We start from the raw sequence: 19,069 nt of genomic DNA, 5'->3' as shown, positions 1-19,069 counted from the left end.
GCCTTGGTAAGGCCACACTTGGAATACTGCATTCAGTTTTGGTCGACACGATGTAAAAAAGATATTGAGACTCTAGAAAGAGTGCAGAGAAGAGCAACAAAGATGATTAGGGGACTGGAGGCTAAAACATGAAGAACATTTGCAGGAACTGGGTATGACTAGATTAATGAAAAGAAGGACTAGGGGAGACACGATAGCAGTGTTCCAATATCTATGGGGCTGCCACAAAGAGGGGGTCAAATTATTCTCCAAAGCACCTGAGGGCAGGACAAGAAGCAATGGGTGGAAACTAATCAAGAAGAAAAGCAACTTAGAACTAAGGAGAAATTTCCCGGCAGAACAATTAATAAGTGGAACAACTTGCCTGCAGAAGTTGTGGATGCTTCAACACTGGAAATTTTTAAGAAGATTTTGGATAACCATTTGAAGTGGTGTAGGGTTTCCTGCCTGAGCAGGGGGTTGGACTAGAAGACTTCCAAGGTCCCTTCCAAATCGGCGGTGGTTGTTGTTGTTGTTATCTTAGTTGCAGTGATTTGCTTAACAACTCCGGGAAGAAAGTTTGTAAAATGGGGTAAGATTCATTTTATCAACTGTCTTGCTTAGCAATGGAAATTTTGGGCTCAGTTGTGGTCATAAGTCAAAGATTTAACTTTGAGTCAGTGCTGACTCTTGGTTACTTGCTGGACAAGTTGCTGGCGTTTTCTTAGTGAGACTTTCAAAAGCAGTTGCTCTGATCTTCTCCTTCCTAAAGCCAGGAGAGAGAGAGTGACTGGGCCAAGGTCACCCAGCTGGCTTTGTGCCTGATGGTAACTTCAAACCGTTTGCTGAATGAATGACCATACCTTGAGGCTTATCTGTATTATAAAAACAATATTATCATCGAGTGATTTTCTTTTTATGTCATTTCAACCAATTGCCATTGGTAATTTCATCAAATTCTATATCAACAGGAATCCTTTGGGAGATTTTTGAATATATTTTAGTACAGGGGTCCCCAACATACGGGCCGTGGATGATGATGGGGCCGTGGCTTATTCCGAATCGGGCCGTGAGAGAGGTGGGGGCGGCGTGGATGGGCGTGCACACGCGGCTCAACTCACACAAGTGGCGGGCCAGCGCGCATGCATGTGCATTCCCCATCCCTGCTCTACCTGAACACAGGTTCTGTGGGTGTGGCTTGGTGGTGGTGGTAATGTGACTGGGTGGGCGTGGCCAACTTTTTTTTTTTAACTTTTAAAAGCATTTTTTCTACAACCTCTTTGGCCGTAGAGGTTGGGAAAAAGTGCTTATAAAAGCCTGTGATGATCAGGCAATTCAGCTGGGATCACCAGAGGAAAAAATGCTTTTAAAGAGTTCTGATGATCCCAGCTGAGTTGCCTGATTGCCAGAACCTTTTAAAAGCATGTTTTTTACAACCTCTTTGGCTGAAGAGGTTGTAAAAAAATGCTTTTAAAAGATTCTGGCAATCAGGCAACTCAGCTGGGATTGCCAGAGGAGCCTTTTAAAAGCTTTTTTTTAACAACTTCTTCGACGGAAAAGCTTGTAGAAAACATGCTTTTAAAGGGTTCTGATGAATCCAGCTTAGCTGCGCGATCATCAGAGGCTTTTTTTTTAACTTTTAAAAGCATTTTTTCGGCCAAAGAAAAAATGTTTTTAAAAGTAAAAAAAAAAACCTCTGATGATTGTGCGGCTCAGCTGGGCATGGGGAGGGGTGGGCAGGGATTTTTGCTACTGGTTCTCCAAACCACCCGCCGCCATTGCTACCGGATCAGGCGATCCGGTCCGAACCGGGAGCATTTCATCCCTTCCTGAACACATTCAAGTGGTGGGGTCTTTTTACTGCTCAGATTTTTCTAATATTCACCTGGAATTCAGCTTGTTATAATTAAAATCTGCTATCCAGTATCCCAACATCCTGAAATTAGACAAAAGTCTAGACCTCCGATGTGAAATCTTGTCGTGGATTTGAAGAGAGCCTATTGTGTTCTGTTTCAATCATTCCTCAAGGTTAAATTAAACCCACTTCTGTCTGTCTCTCGTCTCTGACTTAGTTCATAATCCTCTGATCATCCTGATTTCCTTTCTTTGAACCTGTTCCAGTTTCTCTAAATCCTCCTTTAAGTGGAAAGTCGAGAAGTGGGCATAGGACTGAATGCGGGAAGCAAACAGAGTCAAACCATTATTTATTGTCGCATTGATGCTTTGTTTGATGTCTCATCCGATTTTTGGCTTATATTCAGTTTGCAATCAGTCTTAATTTTCCCTAAATATTGAAACCAAGCTCAGTAATGCCCTGCCCTTTGATTTCTGTTTTCTAATGCCATTTAGATTTGTCTTCACATTGCATTTTATTACTGTACTTTCAACCAATTTCTCTACCAAGATGGTTTTGAATTTGACTATGAGAATACAGGGAGTCCTTGTTTAGTGAATGCCCCATTTAGTGTTTAGGTGAAAAAAATAACCTTATGGCCCATCCTCACATTTACCACCTTTGCAGGTCTGTAAAGCCAAGGAAAGCTGAAGTGAGGATGTAAGCAGGGTTCCAGTTTCACTTAATGACCAGTTTGTTTAACAACCAAGTTGCAGGTCCCAACTGTGTTCACTAAAAAAGGACTACCTGTATTAGTTCTCTCTCTCTCTCTCTCTGTGTCCCTTTCTCTCCCTCCCTCCCTCCCTCCGTCCCTCCCCTCAATCTCCCTTACTAAGATTTGTGGAAGAAGAAAGCGCTAGAGATTTCTTTTAGAAGGAAGAACAGGCTATAAATTAAGAAACCCTTCAAATGGCTATGACTTTTTATTATGGTTATCAGGAATGATTGGACTTGAGGGATAATTTAAAGATGAGCTTTCTGATGGAAATGGTGGTGGTGTGTTAATTTTTTGTTTAAGTCAGTGTTTCTCAGCATTGGTAGCTTGAAGCTGTATGGACTTCAATTCCCAGAATTCCCCAGCCAGCTATGCTTCATCATCTTCAAGCTGCCAACGTTGAGAAAAAGTGGTACCTTTTCTAAACATGGTTAAACAACTGAAGTTTTAATACTGCCCTTTTTTCTCTCTCTTTTTCAGGTTTAATTTCTGAGGGTGCATGAAATGGCGTTGCGCTTCCGCAATTTGCTGCCGTTCACCATCCCCGGAGTGCTGGCGCTCATTGGCTGGTGGTGGTTTTCTTCGCGTAAAAAGGAGCGTGTCAGTAACCACGACAGGCAAGATCTTCCTAGCTTGGAAGAGCGCCAGAAATGTTCTCCTTCAAAGGAGCCAAGCTCTTGGAAAACTGAACAGTCAAACAGTGAACTTTCTCCACCACTACAGGTCAGGCAGTGTAGCGATTCACCCTTTCAAGAACGGCCAGTACCTCTGACAGAAGACAGAGCCCAAAGCTTAGAAACGTTGAGAGAAGACCTTCCCGTTGGGGCAGTGCTAACCCTCCAACCAGATTCACTTCAGGATGACAGTGGAGAAGTGGAAGTGATGGGGCCTCAAGTTGTCCTTGGTTCCCCTTCGCCCAAGATCTCTCTTCTGGATGTACAAAGAGTTGATGACTCCCAAATGGATGAGGCGGCCAATGAAGGGAAGCCTGATTCCAGTCAAGCATCCAACCAAGGGTTGTTGGCATCTTCTGGTTCTGAAAAATGGGAGGACAGTAGCAAAGATGTGATGGTCCAGATCGGTTCATCCGAGAGGTCTTTGAAAGAAGACCAGTGTTCTGCATCCACCTCCATAGATTATTTCCCCGTCACTTGCTCCAGAAACATAACTGAAGAAGTTTCGGATGAGATGCCTAAGGATCCTGTTGAAAAGGAAGAAAGGAGTGATAGTAACAGTGGCGAAAGAGAGACTGCAGTTGAGACACCGACCACGTGTGTTGAATCTGCTAGATCGGAAATGGTTGAGGAAGGGATGACGTCCAGTTCGAAGACTGGTAGCATGTTGAAGTACAATGGATGCAGAGAAGTTGGGTATAAGGGTGGTCTGGAAAAAGAGAGGCTAGGAGCCACTAATTTGGACAAACAAGTCGAGAAGATCGAGCAGGTGGCCATGCAAATCATTTCCAATGTCATCCGGGCAGCTACTGAGGAAGTATTATCAGGGTCGGTCAGTGATATGTCAGAGACGATATGCCAAATAGCACGCCGGGTGGATAGTCCTCGGGAGAAGGTGTCCATTGGAGGTGTTGGCCAAGCAGAATCCAGCCAGGGTGGTGACTCTGTGAGCCAGAAGGTTGCTACTGTCGAAGTATCTCCCCTCCTGGAGGAGAACGTCAACCGTCACGCTACGTATTCAAGTTGTTTGACGCATGGCCGACTGGTCAACCGAAGTCACAACCGGCTCAGAGACTCCAGTTGTCCCACCAGGCGGTCTGTTGGCAGCCTGACACCAGCTACGAACCATGAGGAGGAGTTTGAGGATGGTCACATAGTGATGGAAGATTCTGGGTGCAGCGCCTGCACCTCAGAAGATGGGGCTAGTGCCGAGGATCTCTTGAAAAGTGCTTCATCTCCACCTCCACAACACCTGGATATGTTGAATGCATCCACCATCAAAGACTCAGAGAACAAGTCCATGTCGATCCAGGAGCCACCTTCCTCCATGTCAACGGAAAACAGGGTGCCATATAGCAATGGTGTGCTGAAGGAGGACTTTCCACCTCTGAGCCACGAACAGCCGTGGCCCACGGAGGCCGATACAGACCACTCAGGAGGTGAGGATTCTCTTGCACCTTAACTAAGTACAGGTAGTCCTCAACTTACAACCTGTCAGGGTTCCAAGGGATGCCCTAATTAAATCATGAGTCTTGAGCCAAACGTCAAAAGAAATCCAGTTATTTATTAGGAGCTTCATGTCAGCACGTTCTCAGGTGAAGCCAGCTCTGACCCTACGTAATTTATGCTCCAGTTATGACCCTGTTCCCCCCCTCCCCCTAGAGTGTGTCATCAATCACGTTCGCAAACAATTTCTTGGGTTGTAGCGATCACTCCCCTTCGACTGCTGTAGGTATCCCTGAGATACAGCCTTGAGGGAGATAAGCATGGAATGTGCACCTGTTTTTTTTGGCTGCTATGTAGTTTCGCCAGTTTCCCATCTCCCACTGGCCTATGGCAACTCGAGAGCAGGCCAGGGATGCTTTGCAAGTTGATATAACCATTCACTTAGTGACCATTCAAATTACAAGGGCACTGTAGATTACATGTGACTTATGACCGTTTTGCACATGACTATTGCAGCATCCCCATGGTCACATGATCAAAATTCAGATGCTTGGCAACTGGCATGTATTTATGATGGTTGCAGTTTCCCGGGGTCATGTGATCACCTTTTGCGGCCTTCTGACAAGTCAAGGCAATGAGGAAACCAGATTCATTTTAGGACTGTATTGCTATCTTAACCACTACACTGATTCACTTAACAACTGTGGCAAGAAAGGTCCTAAACTGGGGCAAACCTCACTTAACAATTGTCTTGCTTAGCAATGGACGTTTTGGGCTCAGTTTTGGTCATACGTCGAGGACTACCTGTAGGTCCTGCTCTTATTTTTCTGTGGTAAAAGGTGGGGTAACTTCCTGGAAGTTAGCGTCTCTGGAAAGATGGGTTACTGAAGAGAGATTTCTTTGCACTCTTTGAAATGTTAGGATCTGAGCACCAATAAATCTGTAGCGAAGTTCCGGGAAATGGAAGTTTGGGTTGAGATGAAAAATTGAGATGGTCAAACCCACCCAGCTTTAAATGCATGTTGAAAAGGGAATTTTAGTCATATGCCACCATCTTGACTTTTTGACAGAAAAAAAGGAATGGCTTCCATCACCTTTTGACCCCTTTGATTTGGGGACTTTTAAAGGAAAACATATTGTTAAGACTTGACTAATCCGCTGACGGCCAACCTTTTTCGTGCGGAGTGCCCAAAGTGTGCACTTTGGGCACTCCAAAATGCAATGCGAAATGCAATGCACCCCAAATGCAATACGAGCATCCACTGTGCATGCGCCCCCCCCCCCATTTGTGGCTTCCAGGTTGATGCCAAAGGCTTTCCAGGCCCAAAACGGGGCGCGGGAGGGACATGCATTTGTGGGAACCCCCCAAATGCAATGTGAGTGCTCCCCGCACATGCACGCACACATCCCCACATGTGCCCCACCTCCAGTACATGCGCGGCAGAGACCTGAAGACCAGCTGGCCAGCAGGAGGCATGTATGCGTGGTGGAACTGGGCTGGGGCGACGGCTGTCGTGCCCGCAGCGTGCCACCTGTGGCACATGTGTCATAGGTTCACCATCACAGGACTAATGCTTACAAGCCAGAATTAAAAACCCAAGCAAATCCATTTTCAGCCAGTGTCAAAGCGCCTTGATTCTGGATTTGATCCTTTGAGCAAACATCAAACTGTGTTTCTGGAGGATGGAGAAATGTGGAAATTGGAACCGCAGGTAGTTCTCAGTTTAACAATCATTGGTTTACTGACCATTCCGATTTACAGTGGCACTGAAAAAATGGGATTTATGACCCAACGCAGCATCGCCATGGTCAGGTGATCCTAATTTGGACACTTGGCAAGAAGCATAAGTCAATTTTTTTCAGTGCTGTTGTAATTTCAAATGGTTACTAAATGAATGGTTGTAAGTCGAAGACTATCTTTCCAGGCCAGGTTTATTTTTTTAAAAGCCATAATTAGGTTTGTTTAATTTTGGCTTGATACGATTATGAACTGAGCCCTCATGACTTATAAGCTGGAGTTTATAGCTCAGGCTTGAGTGCTGTATGTGTTGTCAACATGGTTTATTCATTAAACCAGTGATAGTCAACCTGGTCCCTACCGCCCACTAGTAGGCGTTCTAGCTTTCATGGCGGTATGGGTTTTGTCCGATACTGAAGCACTTTCCTTTTTTTTAATTTAATTGACTTTTTAAAAAATTTTCATAGCATTATTTAAAAACATTTTCATTAGGTTTTCATAAAAGTCCCTGTGACAATTTAGATTTCTGAAAATATACTATTTGTATTGCCCGCGCATAAGTTTCGTTCACGTTACATAAGTGAAACTAAATGGCGCTATAGTGCGACCGCAGACAAAAGAGCCTCATCCCAGAATAGCTCTTGCATCTCAGAGCTGGTAGCCAGCGCCCCCCCCCTCCAAACCCAATCCATGATGCGCGAGAGGCATGCGCAGATGACGATACATGGCGCATTACTGTGGAACCAGTGGGCAGTTAGAAAATTTTACTACCTAACAGAGATACAAAAGTGGGCGGTAGGTATAAAAAGGTTGACTTCCCCCTGCATTAAACCATGGTTTAATAGAATACTTCCCAACAGCCTAACATACACTAAATATACATTTATAATTTCCATATAAATACTATATACATAAGGTATTATTAATACAAATGTATAAAATATATACAGATACATACTAAAAACTAAAAACAAACCAAAGCTGTTGGGAGTTAGGCGGTCTACAAATATGAAATGTGAATCCAGGCATAGCATCTAAAGTTGGCTTTAAGAGAAGCCCAAACTATGAATGTTCTATATGTTAAGTCTATGCTCTTTTTTGGAACGTACCAGTTTTTCTAATTTCTGCTGCCCGATTGAGAACTAGATGCTTGGATTAAGGAGTTGTAATCGGAAAAATATAGGGTTTTTCCCCCCAACATTCCTCCTAAGGCTTATAATATTCCCCCCCCCCCCTGAGGTGAGGCACCCCCCCACCAAGTCTCCAGATCTTCTAGAAAGAGGTGAAAACCTGGCTCTGCAGCCTTGCTTGGGGAATGCAGAGGGAGATGCAACCATGGAAATGAAAGTCCCGCCCTTCAGTTTTTAAATTAATTTTAGCATGGCTTTTAATCATCCTCGTCTCTTTTTAAATTTTGATTTTTATATATTTTTCTGGGTTTCAATATTTTACTGTACACTGCCCAGAGACCCTATGTGAGGGTTATGGGCAGTTTCCAAATGGGAGGGAGGGAGGGAGGGAGGGAGGGAAGGAAGGAAGGAAGGAAGGAAGGAAGGAAGGAAGGAAGGAAGGAAGGAAGGAAGGAAGGAAGGAGGGAGGGAGGGAGAAAGGGAGGGAGATTGGAGAAGAAGGAAGGAAGGAAGGAAGGAAGGAAGGAAGGAAGGAGGGAAGGAAGGAAGGAGAAAGAAAATGGAAAAGATGGGAGGGAGGGAGGGAGGGAGGGAAGGAAGGAGAAAGAAAGAGAAAGGAAAAGGAAAAGATAGGGAGGGAGGGAGGGAGGGAGGAGGGAAGGAAGGAGAAAAAATGGAAAAGATGGGAGGGAGGGAGGGAAGGAAGGAGAAAGAAAGAGAAAGAAAAAGGAAAAGATGGGAAAAGAAAGGAAAAAGGAAAGGAAGGAAGGAAGGAAGGAGATCTTGATAGAGATAGTAACTAGACACAGGTAGTCCTTAACTTATGACCACAATTGAGCCACAAATGTTGCTAAGGGAGACATTTATTAAGTGCATTTTGCCCCAGTTTACAACCTTTGTCTCAGTTAAGTGAACCACTGCAGACGATACGTCAGTAACCTGGTTAAGGGAATCTGGCTTCCCCGTTGATTTTGCTTCTTTGAAGATCGCAAAATATGATCACATGACCCCAAGGCACCGCAACCGTCATAAATATGAATCAAGTTATCAAGCATCTGAATTTTGATCACATGAACAGGGGAACGCCGCATTGGCTGTAAATGAAAAAACTGTCGTAAGTCACTTTTTTCAAGGCCGTTGTAACTGAACGGTCGGTAAACAAACTGTTGTAAATTGAGGACTACCTGTACATCCTACCGTCTCATAATAAATCCGTGATGGCGAACCTATGGCATGTGTCCTGGAAGTAGCACGCAGACCCATCTGTTCAGGCACGCCAGCCATCGCCCGCTGTTCTTCCGGGTTCCGGCACGTGTGCGGGAGCACCGGAAACTGGGAGAACAGCTCCCTGGGGCGCCTGCGCCTGCCCGGAAGTTGAGCTTCCAGTTTCCAGCACATACATGTGCACTGGCCAGCTGGTCTTCGCGCACGCATGCGTGCCAGAAACTGGAAGACCAGGTGACTGGCACGCATGCACACGCGTGAAATTAGAAGCTCAGCTTTGCAGTGTGCACATGCGCGCCAGGGAACTGATCTTCTGGTTTACGGCGCTCTCACGCCAGCGTCCCAGAGAGCTGCTCTTCCAGTTTCCGGTGCTCCCCTATGCGCTCCGATTTCGGTGCCAAAAAGATTCACCAACACTGTAATAACCAGAAGAGTGTCGGTCGTTTCTACCTCTGTTGCTCTGGATAGTAAGATGTCAATACAGGGGTGAAATGTAAAATTCGTTACTACCGGTTCTGTGGTCGTGGCTTGGTGGTGGTGGGGTAATGTGACTGGGTGGGCGTGGGCAACTTTTTTTTTTAACTTTTAAAAGCATTTTTTCTACAACCTCTTTGGCTGAAGAGGTTGTGAAAAAATGCTTTTAAAAGCCTGTGATGATCAGGCAACTCAGCTGGGATTGCAAGAGGAAAAAAAGCTTTTAAAGGGTTCTGATGATCCCAGCTGAATTGCCTGATCGCCGGAGGAGCCTTTTAAAAGCTTTTTTTTAAAAAAACTTATTTGGTCGAAGAGCTTGTAGAAAACATGCTTTTAAAGGGTTCTGATAAATCCAGCTGAGCTGGGCGATCGTCGGAGGCTTTTTTTTACTTTTAAAAGCATTTTTTTGGCCAAAGAAAAAATGCTTTTAAAGTAAAAAAAAAAAAAAACTCTGATGATCGCGTGGCGGGTGGGCAGAGATTTTTGCTACCGGTTCTCTGAACCACTCGCTGCAATCGCTACCGGATTGGGCGATCCGGTCCAAACCAGGAGCATTTCACCCCTGTGTCAATATATAAATTTAATAAATAATGGTTCTTGTGGGCCCGTAAATATTCCTTTTGGGAGGATGAACAAACTGGTCAAATCTATGCATTTCTTTACCAGATTGATATTCACCTTTCAGTTAGAAGGTCAGGGAGAGCAGACATAGCTATTCTTCCCACTTTTCTCCCAATGACCACCTTGTGAGGTAGGTCGAGAGAGATTGCCTGGCCTGGGGAAGAATTTAGATTCCAGTGTAAGATAAGAAAGACTTTGTTCCTCCATGCTTCTTATCCAAGTTATTTCTCCCCTGAGCATCTATTTGTGCCTTTTTGAATTGAGTAGTTTCCAGATCTCTGGCTTTATATAGGTAGTCCTCAACTTACGACTACAGTCCTCAACCTATGACTACAATCCTCAACTTACGACTACACTTGACCTCAAAACTTCCATTACTAAGCAAGACGATTGTGAAGTGAGCTTCCCCCATTTTATGACCTTTTTTTTTGCCACAGTTGTTAAGTGAATCATTGCAGTTGTTAGTAACCCGGTTGTTAAGTGAATCTGGTTTCCCTGTTGACTTTGCTTGTCAGAAGGTCACACAAGGTGATCACGTGACGCTGGGGCACTGCGACCATCATAAATATATGCCAGTTGCCAAGCATCCAAATTTTGATCTCCTGACCATGGGGTTGCTGCAACAGTCATAAGTGTGAAAAATGGTCATAAGTCACCGTACAGATGGTCCTTGATTTATGACTGAAGTTAAGACAGACCACCCAGAAGCTACTTACGACTCAGTTCCAAAGTTCTGACCGTTGCTTCTTCCTTTAGTTTTGTGAAAACATTTGGGTACTTGGCAATCATCCTGCATATACGGCCATTTGGAGCGTCCCATGATCCCATGGTCACGATTTAAGAGGCATGTGCTGAAAAATCTGTGTTTACTTTCATTTTTTGCAAAAATGGCCCATAGTGAACAACGGGTTCGCGCTACAATTGTGGTGTTTGGTTAACAACTTGCAAAAAAAAAAGTTGGAAAAATGGGTCTAGTCATGTAGTCATCTACTTTATGACCATCACTACTTACGACAGTACTGGCCAGGTTCTTTTACGGTCATAAATTGAGGACTATTTATAAATTAGATTAGATTTGTAGGTGGGTGGGTAGGTAGGTAGATTGATTGATTGATTTGATAGATTAGATGATAGATTAGAAGGTAGGTAGGTAGATATGATAGAGAGATTAGATGATAGATTAGATAGTAGATTAAGTAGGTAGGTAGGTAGATTTGATGAACTCATGATAAATTAAATGATACATAGATGGTAGGTAGGTTGTTCGGTCAATAGATAGATATACATAGATAGATATGATGATAGATTAGATGATAGATGGTAAGTAGGTAGGTAGATTTGATGAATTGATAGATTAAATGATAGATTAGACGGTAGGTAGGTTGTTTGGTCAGTAGATAGATAGATATAGATAGATTTATTTGATGATTGGTGATAGATGATAGATTAGTAGGTAGGGAGGTAGATAGATATAGATATGATGATAGAGAGATTAGATGATGGACGGTAGGTAGGTAGATAGATTTGATGAACTGATGATAGATTAGACGGTAGGTAGGTCGTTTGGTCAGTAGATACATAGATATAGATAGATTTATTTGATGATTGATGACAGATAGATTAGATGAGAGATTAGAAGGTAGGTTGGTAGGTAGATAGCCAGACAGACAGACTGGTTGATTGACTGATTGATTGATTGACTGACTGACTGGAGGGGCATCAGCTGGGCTAGAGAAGTTTGTTCTGCCCACCTTTTGTGGCTCCTTATGTAAACGGAGAAAGCGGAACGAGAGGGATCGAAAGTGAGTTTGCTGCAGTCCCGTTGCCCAGCATTTCATCACCCTGTAAGTGAAGGAACGTGGCTGGTTTTCTTTTTTAGGCTCTGACGTGAACAGCATGGATTCGGTGGACAGCGGTTGTGCTCTCCGCAAGAATGACAGCTGCCTGAGTGCTAAGATGGGAACGGACTGCAATAAGACAGAGCTCGTTATCTGGGAAATTGAAATACCGAAGGTAACGTCCAGAAAATTGCCTGACTGTCTAGTCTTGATTTTGCTTAAACGGGGATTCCCAACTTTTTCAGTCGTGCACTTCCTTGGTCCTAGTGCCCGCCCTTTAATGTTATTCCTTCAATGCCCACATTCTGCTGATCTTGATGGCCTTCCTTTGTGGTTTAGAAACTGGGATCTTAACATAACATAACATAACATCAGAGTTGGAAGGGACCTTGGAGGCCTTCTAGTCCAACCCCCTGCCCAGGCAGGAAACCCTACACCATCTCAGTCAAATGGTTATCCAACATTTTCTTAAAAATTTCCAGTGTTGGAGCATTCACAACTTCTGAAGGCAAGTCGTTCCACTTATTAATTGTTCTAACTGTCAGGAAATTTCTCCTTTTCTTTTCTTTTCCTGGGATGATGGGATTTTATTAAGATAAAATTAAAGATAAAATTTACTAAGATAAAATCTAATCCAGGGGGGTTGGACTAGAAGACCTCCAAGGTCCCTTCCAATTTTGTTATTCCGTTCTGATGCTGATTATGTTAAGCTTCCTTGTTGTGTGCCTTCTTCTTACATTGTATTTGTGTTTCCTTGTACACCATCCTGAGTGGGCTTTATAGAGTGGGCTCTATAAATGTGACATCTAGATCAGGGGTCTCCAATCTTGGCAACTTTAAGACTTGTGGACTTCAGCTCCCAGAGTTCCTCAGCCAGCTTTGCCAAGTAGTCCTCGCTTAGCAACCTCAGTTGGGACCAACAACTCTGTTGCTAAGCAAGGAAGTCGCTAAGTGAGACAAGCAACTGACGGGCTTGTAACCTCACTTCCCATTTCGTCATTAAGTGACCGCAACTTGTGATTTCGCTGCCAACGTCTGTTGACCCTACTTGTCAGAAGCCAGTTGTGAAGTGCTTGAAGTCAGCCATGTGACTTCAGGACATTAGGATTCTCATAAGTATGAACACCAGTCATAAAGTTTATTTTTCAGGACTGTCGGAACTTCAAACAGTTGCTAAACAGGGCAGTCATTAAGCTAGGATCACCTGCAAATAAAATAAATATAAAGAAACTTGATGGCAAGAGACAAATAAGAGTGGAAAAGTCTATTTATGGCATCTGTGGGTTGTCCAATTCGTTTTATGAAGAGGTTGGACAACCATTTCTTGAGAATGGTTTAAATGGCTTTCCTGCATGTTGCGGAGGGTTGGTGTTGTGACTCCAGCCCCTGAACCTGGCCCCATGCCCGAAAGTGACTCCGAGAGTGAGGGGGAAGGGCCGGTAAGGCTTACCTCAGAAGCACCGATTCCTTTGGCCCAGCTCCAGGAGCCAGAGCCAGAGCCAGGCCAGTCGGAGGACGTAATGAGGCTGACATCCCGTGATTCCTCCCTTCCTCAGGCTACGCTTACAGACGCAACTGATAATCATACTAATCAAGCCTGGATTGACCCGCGCTTCAGAAGATTAGAGAGGCGGCGTCATCAAAGGGAAGAATGGGGCAGGAGCCCCTCCCCAAAAGATATATAAGGAGCTTTGGGACTGCTCTCAGTTCCACGGGAAGCAAATTAGCTGAACCGTGTTGAAGTGAGCTGAAGTCTTAATCTGTTTAAACTTTTTGGCGGGCAGCTGTGTTTTCTCAGCCAGGACTGATAGGAGCCGTGAACCCACTGGCTATAGGCCAGCTCGTTACTCCAAAGTGAGGACGGAGACAGAACAGTTGGACTAGATGATCTCTGTGGTCATTTCCAGCCCTAAAACGCTGCAATTCTGTGCAATGCAGCTGAGAGCTTCCTGAACATTAAGATAACTATTAAACATTTTGCTGCTATAATACTAGTAATAAATTAAAACGTTTATGATATAGCAGGTCAGGGATCTCAAACTCGCATCATCACGTCGTCACGTGGTATATTGCAATTTCCCCCCCCCCCTTCGCTAAACTGGGGAAGGGGGGTGGCCAGCACGTCACTAATCCAGCCTGCGGGCCGTGAGTTTGACACCCCTGACATAGGTAGTCTTTAACTTACATCCATTTGTTCAATGAGTGTCTGAAGTTGCAACAGCACTGAAAAAGGTATTTATGACTGTTTTTCATACTTACAACCATTGCTGCATCCCTGTGGTCACATTATCACAATTCAGACGCTTGGCAGATGACTCATATTTATGACGGTTGTGGTGTCCCAGGATCACGTGATTCCCTTTTTCAACCCTCTGACAAGCAAAATCAGTGAGGAAGCCGCGTTCACTAAACAACCATGTTACTAAGTTTTAAGGGCTGCAGTGATTCACTTAAGAACTGTAGCAAGAAAGATCATAAAGCAATGGGTGGAAACTGATCAAGGAAAGAAGCAACTTAGAACTAAGGAGAAAGTTCCTGACAGTTAGAACAATTAATAAGTGGAACAACTTGCCTGCAGAAGTTGTGAATGCTCCAACACTGGAAATTTTTAAGAAGATGTTGGATAACCATCTGTCTGAGATGGTGTAGGGTTTCCTGCCTGGGCAGTGGGTTGGACTAGAAGGCCTCCAAGGTCCCTTCCAACTCTGTTGTTATTATTAAATTGGGGTGAAATTCAGTTAAGGCTTCCTTAACGACATAGATTGAACCCAAAATTTCTGTTGTTAAGAGACATTTGTTAAGTGAAATTTTTTATTCCTATTTTACGACCTTTCTTGCCACAGTTGTTAAGGGCATCACTGCGGTTGATAAATATTAATAAACCAGGGGTGAAATTCTCTCGATTCGGACTGGATCGCCCGATCTCGATAATGATGGCGGCAGGTGGTTTGGAGAACCGGTAGCAAAAATCCCTGACCCCACCCCACCTCAGCTGAGCCGCATGATCATCAGAGGGTTTATTTTTTTACTTTTAAGAGCATTTTGTCTTTGGTCGAAAAAATTATTATTATTATTATTATTATTATTTATTAGATTTTTATACCGCCCTTCTCCCGAAGGACTCAGGGCGGTTTACAGCCGATAAAAACACATATAACAATGCTTTTAAAAGTAAAAAAAAATAGTCTCTGATGATCGTGTGGCTCAGCTGGGATCATCTGAACCTTTTAAAAGCATTTTTTCTACAACCTTCAGCTGAAGAGGTTGTAAAAAAATGCTTTTAAAAGTAAAGCTTTTAAGGGGTTTTTATTATTTATACTATTTTAAATTTGGGCAATAGAATAAGTTTTTTAATTGGTGTTTTTTAATCTGTATTTATATGTATTTTAACTGCCTGTGAACCGCCCTGAGTCCTTAGGGAGATAGGACGGTATATAAATTTGAAAAATAAATAAATAAATAAATAAAAAAATTAAAAAAAAGGTGGCCACGCCCACCCAGTCACATTACCCCCACCACCAAGCCACGCCCACAGAACCGGTAGTAACAAATTTTACATTTCACCCCTGTAGCAAACCGGTCTTTAAGTGAATCTGGCTGCTTCATTTGACAAGGCTTGTGAGCAGGTCACAAAAGGGGATCCCAGGTCATAAATACGAACCAGTTGCCAGGATATCTGAATTTTGATTATCTGCTGCAGATGTTGTAACTGGAAAATGGTCATCCCTCACATTTTTCAGCGCCGTTGTAACTTTGAACGGTCACTAAATGAACTGTTGTAAGTCGGGGACTACCTGTGCAGCTTCTCTTACGCCTTTGCCAGCCCCTGGAGTTTGACCGTCTTCCATCCAGATGGAATTCCTGTCCTGTGGATTGGTTTTGCCTGCAGACAATGAGCTATTCTGAGCTCTTCGTTTCCTAAGCACATTCTGCCAGCTTGAAGTGGTTGACACAGTCGTTGACCTTTCTATAATTGATGAAGCACATATTGACCTATTTTTGTTCTTCTCCCGCTTTCTCGGTTGTGCCTCTTGTTCCTTGGCCTTTTCTAAGGCCAGCTTGAGCTTCGATCATCCTCCTTTCCCACGTAGGGTTCCAATCTGCCTTGTATAATAAGCGGTCTATGGAGATTCTCAGTCATCCAGATCAGGGGTCTCCAACCTTGGCAACTTTAAGACTTGTGGACTTCAACTCCCAGAATCCCTCAGCCAGCAAAGCTGGCTGAGGGATTCTGGGAGTTGAAGTCCACAAGTCTTAAAGTTGCCAAGGTTGGAGACCCCTGATCTGGATGACTGAGAATCTCCATAGACCACTTATGGATGACCACAAGTCTTAAAGTTGCCAAGGTTGGAGACCCCTGATCCAGATCATGGTTATCTCAAAGGTGCCTTTTTCAAGAGGCAACTGGACTTTCTGGTTTTTCTTTGAAGACGTTTCGCTTCTCATCCGAGGAGCTTCTTCGGCTCTGATTTCCCCACCACCCAGTCATAAATATTTCCAAGCATCTGAATTTTGATCATGGGGTACTGCAATGGTCATAAGTGTAAAAGGCGCTCACCGGCGTTTATGGAGATTCTCAGTCATCCACGTCATGGTTGTCCCAAAGGTGCTTTTTTCCCCCCCTAAAACTTTCTGTTTTTTCAGGAGAACAAATACATCAGGACTAGATTCAGTCATCCACCTGCGTTTAAAAGACACAGGCCACTCTTTCGAAGACAACAAAGTCCCTATTTTGGACAGAGAGGATCGCTGGTTTGAAAGAGGGGTTAAAAGCAAGGGGTGGGCTGCTGGGGGGTTCGCGGGGGTTCGGGAGAACCTCTAGCTAAGATTCTGTGCAGTTCGGAGAACCCCCAAATCCCACTCCTGGCTGGCCCCGCCCACCCTGTCCTGTCCCTCCTAGGAGTCCCCATGCGGCCCATTTTGGATGCAGGTAAGTGCAGGGCACATACGGAGGCTCAGGGAGGGCGAAAAACGGGCCTACCGGAAGTTCGGAAAGAGGGCCTCCTGAGCCTGGGGAGGCCGTTTTCGCCCTACCGGAAGCTTGAGAAAAGCCTCAGGAGCCCGGGGTGGGCAAAAATGCCCCCCCCAGTTCAGGAGGCCGACTAGGCCATACCTATCATGGCCACACCCACCCAGCAACCAGGCAGAGAACCCCTTGGTAACATTTTTGAAGCCCACCCCTGGGTTACAGAAGTCATCTATGTCAAAATTGAACAGTTCTCTCTCTCTCTCAATGGGGGGGGGGGAGGAAGAGGAGGAGGAGGGATATGACATCATCTATCTCCTTTTTACAACACAGTCCTTTCAGCAGTTTCCAGAAAGCTCCACACCAATTTGCACCACTCAGGCGACCCTGAGGACACAGATAATCCTCCAAGTGGCCTCAGTGACTCTCTGAAAGGATGCAAATGACCAGCTGTCTTGCAAGGAGTATAAATCCTTCCCTTCCCCACCATCCGGTCAGAGCTGAAGGAGCTTCTTGGATGAGAAGCGAAACATCTTCAAAGAAAAACCAGAAAGTCCAAAATTACCTCTTAGAGATGCTCATAAGTCACTTTTTCAACTACCGTTGTAGCTTTGAAGAGTCACTAAACGAACTCTTGTAAGTTGAGGGCTACCTGTAGTTAGAGAGGAGTTGGCCAAGTAATCCTAGAACTGTAGCCAGACTTGGAATCAAAAAAATTCTGAGGAGATAGTGGCAAACCACTTTTGTCATGATGCCAAGCAAAATACATGGGTGTGTGTCTTGTAGGAGTGGAGCTTAACTGGAGGGCGTTTACTTATGCCAGCTTGTTTATTTTAATAAAAGAACCAAGTAACCCGGCCAATGTAGCCGCTGGCATTGTATTCCTTCTCCCTGAATTGTGACAAGAAGACTCATCCACCGCAAAAAAGAGTTTTCTGGGAAGGCGTCAAGTTGGTAGAAGTGCTGATCTTAAATTGGCAGTTGTCCAAAGCAGGGATCTCCAACCTTGGTCCCTTTAAGACTTGTGGACTTCAACTCGCAGAGTTCCTCAGCCAGCTCAGTCATTGCTACCCAAAAAGCTTCTGGACGTTAATTTGAAAAATAAATAAGTTTATGTAGTTCCATAGTTGATATACTTGGTCCTTTCCGATCTACAGAATGAGACACCTGCAGATGTGTCCCTCCATTTATTATTATTATTTCCCCTTGTTCTTTTTCCCGTAGCACTTAGTAGGACGGCTGATAGGCAAACAAGGGAGATACGTGAGCTTCCTAAAGCAAGTCTCCGGTGCCAAAATCTACATTTCCACATTACCTTACACCCAGGACTTCCAGATCTGCCATATAGAAGGTGAGTGGAACTTGCTGGACCAGTACAGTAGTGGCCAAAATTGTGGAAACCTTTTGGGAAAAGTGTATTTTCAAACTAGCTAATGACACCACTTTTTTTTTTTTTTGGGAGTAGTACTATAAAATTATATATCAATGGAAAGATAATTCAATCTATAATGCAATAACTTTTATGAAGGATTTGCGATTAGAATAGCAGTTACAGTATAAAGAAGAAAAGTGAAACACGTAGAAAAAACAACATATACAAAAATTATCACATCAGTTAATACTTAGTTGGGTAACCTGTAGCATGAATTACGGCCTTACAACCTAAGTCTTTTAGTTCTGCAGCTGTTATAATCTGAAGCCAAGATTGAAGGATTGCTTCTGTTAACTGGGTTTTATTGCTGGGTCGCTTCTGACTAACAAGTTTCTTTAGTTGGCTCCCTAGATTTTCAATTGGGTGAAGGTCTGGGCTATTCCCAGGCCATCCCAGCAGTGGAATATGATTATCTTGAAACTACAAAAAAAAAGAAGAAGTGGTGTATTAGCCATCAAACCTCAAAAATACACTTTTCCCAAAAGGTTTCCACAATTTTGGCCACTCCTGTATGTTGAATAGACAGTTCACCCCAAGTTTAAAATATGGCCCGTTTGATTTCATTTACTGAATTTGGGGATTCTCCACCCCTATGGTATTCCCTTCTACGTCGATTGGTAGAAGGAGTGACACTCAAGACTTTGTGGAAGAGTGGGGCTGTGGTGGTGCAATGGTTATAGTGCAGTATTGCAGGCAAACTCTGCCCATAGTCTGGAGTTCGATGCTGACCGGGTCAAGGTTGACTCACAGCCTTCCATCCTTCCAAGGTCGATAAAATGAGAACCGAGATTGTTGAGAGCCGTAGGCTGACATTAGTAAACTGTCTAGATCAGGTGTGTCAAACTCGATTTCATTGAGGGCCGCATCAGGATTTGACCTCAGGAGGCCAGGGTGGGTGTGGCCAGCTGGACGTCACTTGTGTCAGGAGTGCCTGTGGC

At 44.1% G+C, this 19,069-nt stretch overlaps 1 protein-coding gene across 3 annotated transcripts in view; it reads left to right on the top strand.

The window, feature by feature from the left end:
• AKAP1 (A-kinase anchoring protein 1) overlaps positions 1-19,069 on the top strand; it is a 70,580-nt gene that overhangs the window by 29,033 nt on the left and 22,478 nt on the right. For all 3 annotated transcript variants that reach the window (XM_058164233.1, XM_058164235.1, XM_058164234.1), the window contains exons 2-4: positions 3,069-4,701; positions 11,775-11,908; positions 17,924-18,050. In XM_058164233.1, coding sequence (XP_058020216.1) covers positions 3,093-4,701; positions 11,775-11,908; positions 17,924-18,050 — 1,870 coding nt within the window. In that variant the 5' untranslated portion in view covers positions 3,069-3,092. The remainder of the gene's footprint in view (positions 1-3,068; positions 4,702-11,774; positions 11,909-17,923; positions 18,051-19,069) is intronic.

This window comes from Ahaetulla prasina, chromosome 1 (genome assembly GCF_028640845.1).
Source record: "Ahaetulla prasina isolate Xishuangbanna chromosome 1, ASM2864084v1, whole genome shotgun sequence".
Lineage (NCBI taxonomy): Eukaryota > Metazoa > Chordata > Lepidosauria > Squamata > Colubridae > Ahaetulla > Ahaetulla prasina.
The sequence above is the reverse complement of the archived record's forward strand: the minus strand, read 5'-3'. Positions and strand labels throughout refer to the sequence as shown.